Genomic DNA, 10,969 nt, shown 5'->3' on the forward strand with positions numbered 1-10,969 from the left:
TTAATATTGCTCGGTTAATTTAACCCAGCAAAATGGGTTATTTGTTTAACCCAGCAAGATGGGTTAAATATTCAACCCAAATGCTAGGTCATATTTACCCATAATGCTGGGTTAATTTTACCCAGCAAAATGGGTTATTTGTTTATAGTGAATCTGTAAAAAAAATAATAATAATAATACCCATGCCTATTAAACAGTTAAATTACTTTGATATACTGGTCTATTACAAAAAAACTTTTTTTGTAAACCATACATATATGCAATAAACAACATCCTATTAAATGTTCTTAGAAAAAAAATTTTTTTTTCAAAAGCACAAGAACAGATAATCAACAGCAACATCATTACTATACTATTACTCATAAGGGCAGTATGGAGTAATTGCACAAATAGGCTGAGGCAGCTTCTACAGAGCAGGATCTCTTTGTGACATTAGATATCTTTTCTGCAGAACAAAACTATCCAGCCCTGGTCTCATTTTAACATACAAACACTGTCTATGACTTTTCAAGTAGACATTGCTATTTCATAGCAACATTACAAAAAGTCGTGTACAGGAGCACACTACTTTGGATAGTTAATGTCAAAAATATTAAATGCCTTGAAGCACACATCAACCGCCCCAAGTAGTGTGCATTGCTCCAGAGCCTGTCCCACCAGAATGATGAATGCCTGAGAGCAGCGCTGGTCATTATCTCCCAACGTTAGGGTGTAGGGGTTACGGCCTTGACACTTCAGCTTGCTTGAGGTATTCCACCATGTTGGTTCCAATCTTAGAAAGAAAACTTCAACCCAGCAGCTGGGTTACACAAAAACTGCCCAACTCCCTGTAAATAACCCAGAAAAATTACCCAACAGAGGAAACCCAGCGTTTGGGTAGAAAAAACAACCCGTGCATACACTCCTGAACATCCACAGTTCCTTCAAAGTGCACCTGGGCCTGAATCCACAGGTCATCTTCTGCTTGTTTAAACTTTTAGCACACGAGGTGAACAGAATGCTCCAAAGAGTTGTTTCCTACTGCAATGAGGCTTTGGTACACTGTTAATTTGATACGGGGTTTCCCATGCTTTTTCCATGGGGAGGCAGTTTTATTTGCACAGAGTAAAATGAACAAGATTATTGCTTGTTGTGTGTGTCCACTTAAAAAAAAAAATATCGGTTGAAATCTTAATTTTTTTATGGTCAATATGGACAGGTGCAAAAATAGGTAGCAACAAGTTCTAGACACACTGGAAGATGCTGGAGAAAAGCAGTTGCTGTAGTAGGAGCTGATGGTTCGATTTGCACAGCGATTATCAAACAACTGGGCTGTCTCACTATAATGTGAAATCTATCTGTATGTCTCCTGTAAACTTAAGTATTAAGGTAATTTGCGTTGATAATTTGTTTTTTTAGGGGAGATTTGGGGAAGTTGGGACAGTTTTAGGGGCATTTAGTCTCTAAATCAATAGGCCTTGAAATCAATACTTCTAAAGGGGCATTTATACTCTGACCTGAAATGTGTAACTAAGGACAGAAGTGCAGTAAAAAAAGCTGTGGGCTTCAGTCTGTTTTAGTCATACAGTGGGGAAAATATGTATTTGATCCCCTACAGATTTTCTAAGTTTGCCCACTTACAAAGAAATGACGGGTCTATAATTTTTATCATAGGTTTATGGTAAAGGATTTAGACAGAATATCAACCAAAAATCCAGAAAAAGCACATGATACAAAAGTTATGAATTAAGTTTCATTCCAATGAGGAAAATAAGTATTTGATCCCCTACTAACCAACAATATTTCTGCCTCTAACAGACTGGTTATGTGCTCTTGTGGTACACATACTAATTTAAGAAGGTGCTCCTAACAACAACGTGGTATGTGTATAAAAGCTACCTGTCCACAAAATCTCTATCTTCCGTTCAAACCTCACTACCATCAGCAAGACCAAAGAGCTGTCAAAGCAAGTCATGAACAAGATTTTAGATCTGCACAAGGCTGGAATGGGCTACAAGACCATCAGCTAGAAGCTTGATGAGAAGAAGACAACTGCTGAAGCGATTATTTACAAATGGAGGAAATACAAAGGAACCATTAATGGCCCTATATGCAAGATTTCACCTCATGGAGTAAGAATAATCATAAGAAAAATTAGGGACCAGCCCAGGACTACACGGGAGAAGCTTGTGAATGATCTCAAGGCAGTTGGTAACACAATACACCTGCATGGATTGAAATCCTTCAGCGCAGCAAGGCTTCCCCTCCTCAAGAAGACACATGTACAGACCCGTCTGAGGTTTGCCAATGAACAGAGAAAGATTGGGATAAACTGCTGTGGTCAAATGAGACCAAAATTGAGCTCTTTGTCATCAACTTGACTTGCTGTTTTCGGAGGAAGAAAAATGCTGACTATGACACTAAGAACACCACAGTCCCTACAGTCAAGCACAGAGGTGGAAACATTATGCTTTGGGGCTGTTTTTTGCTGCACTGAGGGGCCAATGGATGAGGCCATGTGTTGTAAAATTTTGGATGAGAACCTCCTGAAGATGGGTTGTGGATGGGTCTTCCAGCATGAAAATGACCCCAAACATACTGCCATTCTTGAGTGGCTCAAGAATAATCACATTAAGGTGGTCTAGCCAGTCTTCAGACCTTAATCCAATAGAAAATTCACAGAGAGAGCTGTAATTTCGAGTTGCCAAGCAACAGGCAAGAGACCTTAAACGTTTAAAGAAAATTTGTAAAGAATAGTGGATCAAAATGCATCCCAAGATGTGTGCAAATCTGGTAAACGACTACAAGAAATGTCTTCCCACTGTGCTTTTCAGCAAGGGTTTCTCTACCAAGTACTAAGTCATGTTTTGCTTGGGGATCAAATACTTATTTCCCTCATTAAAATGCAACTTAATTCATAACATTTGTATCATGTGCTTTTTCTGGATTTTTGGTTGATATTCTGTCTCAATCCTTTACCATAATCCTATGATAAAAATTATAGACTCTCCATTTCTTTGTAAGTGGGCAAACTTAGAAAAAATCTGTAGGGGATTAAATACTTATTTCCTCCACTTCATGTGGAAATTAAAAACTAATATCACATAGTGTCATGTCATAAAAACCTATTTGGAAAACTTTACCCATTTGTAGATCTGTGTTTTGTTATTATCAAAGATTGATTCCTTATGTTTGTCAGTATTCCTTTTTGATGCAGCTGTTCATTAGGTAGAGTTACTGCATTTTTGCACATTGATATTTAATAGTATCATTATGTTTTGGTTAGTATTACTCTGTATAATGCCATCTAACTAATGGAATTAATTCATGTGGAATTTATTTTCTATGGAAACTAAAAACATTTCATTTATAAGCATTTCAGCAATTGTTTTTGTATTATTAATTATTATTATTATTATTATTATTGTTATGCTTGTTCAATAAAATATTTAGTTTTCAAAATATTTGTCTACCTGTGAGTTTGGTCTAAGGAGTGCAGAGCTCGGAGCTAAAAGTGTCTCTTACCACTGGAATTGCTATTGGACTACACCACTTAAGTGGTGCTCAACTGCAGTTCAGTCCTTTACCAGCAGATGGAGCTGTTACAGAGGTTAATTTTAGCATTCTACTTCCCGCTTGTTGGGGCTTTTTGTTTTCTGAAAATGAAATGCATGCTCAATTAGATTCAAGTCTGATGACTGATTATGTCATTGCCGTATATTCCACTTAATTTCCTGTTTTTAAAAATAGGGGTGAATTTTGAAGTATGCTTTTAGTCATGGTCATTGCAATGTAAATCATTGTTCAATTAATTTTGAAGCATTTGGCTGAATCTGAGCAGATAATTGAGCTCATTTTGTTGCTTTTCGCAACAGTTAATTCATCAAGGGAAGCAATATGTCCCTATGCCCTAAGATAAGGTGGTATGCTTTAGATAATGAGCATGAGTATGTTCATTTCCTTCAACATACACTGTTTTCCCATCATTGCTAAAATTATCTTCATCTTATCTCTGGATCGGCTATATAGTCATCCCTTTCTTGGTACATTAATTTTTCCAAAGGGTTTGTTTTAATCATCAGTGATAACTCTCTTTGGAGTTTCTTTGGAGACTCCAAGAACAGCTGTAAATGTTGCAATTTATTTGGGGTAAAATCATGAGGAAGTAACACACACCTGATCATGGACCAGCTGAGCAGCCAGTTGTCAATAGGGGAACCACATATTACAAGTGCTCTAATTCTTTCACGGTTCATTTGTATTAAACAGCTAGAACAATTAGTTTGTTAATGTTCAACTATTTTTGTGTCCTAATGTAACAGTATACATTTGTTAAACTTGTGTGTGTTATAAATTTCACCAATATAATAGACATTAAGGATGTCTGGAGTTTTCCAGACCCTCATTTTATTTTATTATTATTTATGGGTTTTATCAGTGATTTTTATTTTTTGTGTTTAAAAAGAGGAAGTGCTTGTCACACTCCATTGAAATGTTTTCCAGATATGCAAATTAAGAATTGTGTAATACAAGAATACTTGTGATGTTATTACTCCAGTTTACAATGGGAAACTTTCTGTAATTACCAGGCGGTAGTTTTGTACAATACGTATCCAATAGCCTGCCTGTGCATAAAGGTGATATTAGGGGTGGTATAGAATGCTACTTTTTTACAATAAATTTTATCCATCTGTTACACACAAGGAGAAACTCAGGAATTTACTTAATAATCTCAAACAACCAAGGAGGCGCACACAATCATATTAGGGCATGTTTGATTATACCTTTTTTTTATTAAAGTAAATGTTAAGGTTATGGACAACATAAATCAATTAAATAAATGAGATTAATATGACCAGACAATTAATGACAGTACACACAATATATACAACTATAATTTAATGTAGAAAAAGATAAAAGCACAACATATAAAAATATAAATAACATATAACAATTTTTAGCTACATAATGCTTTTTATGTATGTACAATATGGCATCTTATTTAGCTAAGTATTGACTTCCAAGACCGGATTGAATCATGGGTCCTGTGTCTGCCCCAGCTTCCAGTAAACTGTATGCGTGTCATCCTTTTCCACATTGTCATTATTGTTACTTTGGAGTGGCTTGGCCTATAAAAAGAGAATGAAAAAAAAAGAAGAGTTGGGATTTTTAGTTTCCTCATAATAAATGGTTTCATTATAGATTATTTTCCTCTTTACGAATGTATACAGATGGTTCCTTGTTCATTACTAGAAAGTCGTAAACTAGTTTATGATTATTTATAAGTGGTGAATATGTAAGCTAACAGAATAAGAACTTAATGTAAACTATAAATTATGCTATTGCAAGCAGACTGCATGTGGCTTACTGGTAGCAGCAGAGGAAGTTATTGGGTTACCGGTTTAAAAAAAAAAAAGTTTCACGATGCAATAGTCATGTGACAGGAAGGTAACTGCACTGGGGCATGTTGTGGGGTTTTTGCATGTTTATGCTTTATTTACCACTAATAATTAGGTTAAGAAATCTCTAAGAATGCCAGGAAAGTAATGTGCATTATTTTATATTATAATAAAGTTTAAATTAAGAAATTATCACGTTCATAACTGCTGCCCATATTGTATAAAAATTGCCTACCTCATACCACTCCCAATAACAAATTGCATGTATATAACCCCCTCTACTGTAATATCATGACCATGGTATGCAATATGCTTCCTCATTTACAACCATAGCATTCATTTTACATTACCCTCCTCTGTATATATAATGTGTAAAGTTACATGCATACAGTATACCTATGCAATCTATTTATTATAAGTATACAATATCTTCACCCTCATTGCACTCCTTGTGCATAACTCTTCATCTGTATATATAAGAGCTTCCTATTCCACCCATTACAATTCATTTGCTCCTTTGCACTCACTATATTACCTTCCTCACTGTATAATGTTTACTTATGCAAAATTCTTTAGCATGGTATACAATACTTACTGTACCACCTGTAATCATTTTCTCATATGCACCCATTGTAACAAATCTACCTCACTATATACTGTTTATATATGGAAACTATTCTGCACTGTGGAAATGCACTTCTGGTTAGATGCTAACTTTATTTCGTTGCCTTGTACCTACATGTGCAGTAACAGTAAAGTTGAATCTAATCTAAGCATACTTTATAATACAATAATACTGTACAAAGGTCTTGAGTCACCCTCATTTCTTCATATTTTTACTTCCAAAGAGACAGACTTTTTTTGTTATTTAATATAGTCTTGAGGATTAGTTCTCTAGGCTTCCTGAAGATTTTTTCTCCTTTTTTTTTTTTTGGTCTCATTTTTAGAAAGTTTTTGTCTCTTATTTCACTCCCTGTAGTCCAAGTTCAGAGGAATTATTTGGTGTAAGCCACTCAGTGACCTATGAATCATTCAAGCACTAAAAAACATCTAACTTGAGGTATGAATCAGTGAGGAACAGATGCAGGTGATGACAGATGATCAGGCCGGTGATTAGTTATACTGGTGATGCTGAATGCTGAGTAGTTGGAACAGATGAGAGGAGAAATGAGGTTGCTGCTGAGGTTGTAACATATTTTTAAATTGAATCTTACAGTAATTTAATGTGAAGAAATGAAGGGTGACTCATGACAAGGGTGACTCTTTTGCACAATACAAGATTCTGTTTTGGTTAATTATGCACAAAATGCACAGAATTGTCCATCACTCTAATATCATATATTATATTAAACTAACCTTAAAAAAAAAAAAAGTTATTTTTTTTTTCTGGTCGGAAAAGGAAATTGAATGCAACTTACACATTTCGAAGGAACATCGTAAACTGTTGTTGCTGCATTTTGTGCAGTGCTGGTGTCTGCTGAAGTCTCAGTTCTTGGAGGCTTGCGAACCACACTGTAGACAGTGTTTACACCCTTATCATCTTGATAAGTACCGCCTTTCTAACCACAGAAAAATATAAAGGAAATAGGTTTGATAAACAACAGAAATAAAGGTCACATGTACAGAAGGGCCTAAAACATTTATACACACTTTAACATGAAATAATATGCCTCTCTTCTGATGGTCATGTGATAGCATCAATGATGGTGCACATACTGACATCTTTAGAGTATACATAATACTACACAATAATTTGTTAATTTAATTAATTCAATTGGATTTTCAAAACAGGGTGACAAACTTTTAAGTATGTATAAATTTTTTGCGCCCATTTTTTGATACCCGATAAGTATTTACCTGTTGTTTCTTTTTGAAATTGTAAAAAAGTTTGAGAATGCAGGTCATCAGGACACCAAACACCACTGTGCAACTTATTATGATTATTAAGACCAAAATGTAACTGATTGTTGTAGTGGGTACTGGTTGTTTTTCTGAACCTGTGAAGTAGGAAAAAAATTATACATGCATTTAAATGAACATGTTTAAACATGAACATATATTATGCAAAATTGAGCAATGCATATATATCCATATATTAATCACTTACATGTGTTATTTATGGGTATTGATGTCTGTTTTGTGCTCACACGATTGCTGGCTGTGCATTTCAACATCCCATTAGTATCTGTATAATTAATAGTAATGTTCACCCTGATCGATGTAGCATTTGTCAGAGTGCAGTGCTGGTGATTACAGTCATACGTCACTGACTCACCATCAGCAGAACATTTTACCAAGATGTGACAATCAGATGAGGAGTTTAACTGATGATCAATAACAGTGTCCATTATTGGTTTTGAGACAGCCTCTGAGAAAACATGAAAAGGACAAAAAAAAATTTTTTTAATTATGAATATTTCTGGCACAGTATGGTCAATCTGGGCACACTTTCACCACCAGCTTCAGAAAATCACCAGGCTTTCCTGCTGTACCATCAGCTACAGTCAACTCATAAACTACACCATGTGAGGAAACCTGACCATCACACCTATATGTGGTCTTTCCCCACTGATGCCACAAAGGTGGAACCAACCAATTGTCTAGAAAGAAATACTATGCTGTAGCATTAAAAATTCCCTTCACTGAAACTGAGAGTCCCATACCTTCCATCATCACAATGACCATCCGCATAAAACTCTATGAAGACATGGTTTGCCAAACTCTGGACTAAAAATAACAAGTGTCCTGCACAGAACCCTGACCTTGACCTCATGGAACACCTTTGGGATGAACTGAAATGCTAACTGCATCTTAGGCCAATATTAATGTCCAATCTTACTATTGAACTTGAAGCTGAATAAATACAAATTCCCACAGCCACACTATAAATCTAAACTAAAGCATTCCCAGCTGAGTAGGTTATAATATAACAGGTAGTGCAACTGGGTGTAATTCTATAATCTGATGTTCAGCAAGCACGTGTTTTTTATAAACAACAGATCTGACAGTTATTTAAATGCATTCACTTTACAGTATTGTTTCTAAACTAACAACTTTTTTAAAGAAACTTGATTGGTGGATAAGTTCCAAAGAAACAAAGGACAAGTTTCAAAGAGACTTGATTGGTCGATAAGACACTTAATTAAAGTCTTAATTAAAAAAAAAAACTTGGTTAATCGTTGTATTAATTGGGGAAGCCTTTAGTGTTAGCCATTTGCAATAACTAAGTTTTTTGCTTTTGTGTTTTGTTGTGTCTTAATGAACTTCGATTATAAAATTCATCTGGGAAAAACAATTAGTTTACCTGGTGTAACAGTTAAATAGAGGAATTAACATTATGTGAATGATTCACAGCTTTAAATGTAATTAATTTCATACAATATGAAAAAGGGCATCACTCTCGAATAAATTACATATCAGTTACAAATTTCTGTTATAAAAAAAGGAATAAATCTATCTATAATGTGCTGTTACTGGAAAATAATCAGACATTCCACTTTCTTGTCAGGCAAAATCACACAGCTGATTGTTTCCCTTCATGTTTTATTAGTGACAGATAATGTATTATGTATAACTTACCCTGTACAATTAGATTGTATTTTATGACTTCTTCTTCCCATTGTCCAGTTTGAGCTACATAATCTCCGGAGTCATTCACCGTCAAATTATGGATAAACAAGGAGTTGTCAGAAGTGTGTAAATGAAATTTTTTTTGATCTTTTGTATCTGGCTTTTTGTTTTCTACGGTTGCAATCAGTCTGAGATCCTTTCTCCATTTAACTGATGTTATATTCCAGTTTTCTTTCAATGTGAGATGAGCTGTGACTCCCACTGACTTGTAAACCACATGGCCTCGAGCTTCACAGTCTAAGGTTAAAAAACATCAAAAATTAATTATTTGTGCCATAATTTTAAAATATGTTAGACAGCATTTTAAAAGGACAGTTGTTATCATGTGGTCATATATAATCAGAGACATTATTAATATATTAAAAAACTGTTTGGTTTCACTGACAAAAGACTATGGAGCAATGATAGCACAGTCATGTTAACAGTAAACTACTGACCTGCTGTGAAATTCAGGACGAGAAATGTGACAATGTGTAGATAGCTCCTCATTGTGACAGAAGAGTGAGTTTGAGTGAGCAGCCACCTGCACAGCTTAATAGGTTTGTGGCTGCATAAACAGGAAAGAGAACACGTGATAGGGTGAGAGAGACTATGAATTTCCCCGTAAAAGATTCAATATTAAGGGACTTTTTTAAGCTTCCCAATGTGACAGAACTTATACATAAAGCTAATATTTGCATGTAGACTCATAGAGATGGAACATATATGTATCTATATCTATATTTATAGATATAGATACCCCATTTGTGTTACCAGACTAACCCAGTAACCCACCAACTAACACATGGTTAATCATTGCTTCTCATAATGATAGCAATCACAGAAATTTACACTGAGATTATTTATAGACTGAGATTATTTATAGAGCTGTATAAAACAAGTTAAATAATAGATAATACAATAAAATAATAATAATAGAATTAAATAATTTCATTTTTTCTAAAATGAGCTTAATTTCCTTCAGTAGAGCAAGGAAATGTAAAGCTTAAATAAGAAAAATAGTCATAACTGTTTATGTATGTTTTGTCCTCAACTCGTGATGGGAAATACTAATAGAAAATATTACATTTCATTTACAATAATTTTCTGAAGGGTAAAAAAAAAAAAAAAAAAACTAAGAAACTGAAGCCAGATAGAAGCATTCCAGTAATATTTGTTTAGGTCATAAGTCCCTATTCTGAGTCATGCTTAGTGTGTAAGACCAAGAGTAAAATCTTCCCTCTGTTTTCCTTAGAATTTATTGCCTTTCCTTTAGAAGTGACTCCACATAATGGTTCCAGAATTTTCAAAATGATTATGATTATGAAACATCACATTTTTCTATCATTAATTCAAAACAGTTACTTGTGGTAATAGATAAAAATAATGAGTAATCGAAAAGGTTACTTGTGCTGCAAAACATTAAAACAACTCCTATGCGATATGTCATTCAGTTTTCTTTGCAGTGCCCCTCTGATTTATCTTTATTTAGTATACACATTAATACACAGAAATCCCTTTTAGCATCCTTCTTCCTATAGATGCAGATTTAAAGAACAAATTATCATGCCGAACCATATGCGATGAAAAAATTTAAGCACGGAACATTACCTTATAGAAGACCAGAATGCATACAGGATGTGTAATGAACTGCTTTCGCTCTGCACTTGACTCACCTTACCAAAAAAAAAAAACATCAAGGTTTCCTTTCATACTTTTCTGTAGAGCAGGAAAAGAGGTGTAATACCAACCCACCTGCAGAGGTTACATTAAAGATGAGCTTTTATAGCACTCCTAAAGCATGGAGAGAGTAGAAACCACAGATTAAGCATATTCTTGCAAAGTCTTGCTCCTACCATGAACTCTTCCGGTATGCTAGTCAAGCTTTCTGTTGCTTTGCATGTCTGTTTATTAATATTCAGTCTCTGCTTATTTGTTTTGTGGTTACATTTGAAAGTCTCTTATTGCTATTTTTCACCATA

The 10,969-nt window shown here is 34.6% G+C and overlaps 1 protein-coding gene across 6 annotated transcripts; it reads right to left on the bottom strand.

The window, feature by feature from the left end:
• Positions 1 to 4,863: 4,863 nt before the first annotated feature.
• LOC128529840 (uncharacterized) lies at positions 4,864 to 10,866 on the bottom strand. 6 transcript variants are annotated; one of them, XM_053503417.1, is made up of 8 exons: positions 10,743 to 10,849; positions 10,599 to 10,663; positions 9,446 to 9,555; positions 8,958 to 9,245; positions 7,486 to 7,746; positions 7,236 to 7,375; positions 6,797 to 6,937; positions 4,864 to 5,108 (listed from the first exon to the last, which is right to left on the bottom strand). In XM_053503417.1, exons 3-8 carry the CDS (start codon positions 9,495 to 9,497, stop codon positions 5,016 to 5,018), a joined length of 975 nt encoding a protein of 324 aa, XP_053359392.1. In that variant the 5' UTR covers positions 9,498 to 9,555; positions 10,599 to 10,663; positions 10,743 to 10,849; the 3' UTR covers positions 4,864 to 5,015. The 6 variants fall into 6 exon arrangements, with proteins under 6 accessions (XP_053359392.1, XP_053359366.1, XP_053359401.1 ...); XM_053503391.1 differs by having other exon boundaries at positions 10,599 to 10,862; XM_053503426.1 differs by lacking the exon at positions 10,599 to 10,663 and having other exon boundaries at positions 10,743 to 10,843.
• Between the last annotated feature and the right edge of the window lie 103 nt (positions 10,867 to 10,969).

Source organism: Clarias gariepinus, chromosome 1 (assembly GCF_024256425.1).
Source record: "Clarias gariepinus isolate MV-2021 ecotype Netherlands chromosome 1, CGAR_prim_01v2, whole genome shotgun sequence".
In the NCBI taxonomy this organism is placed as follows: domain Eukaryota; kingdom Metazoa; phylum Chordata; class Actinopteri; order Siluriformes; family Clariidae; genus Clarias; species Clarias gariepinus.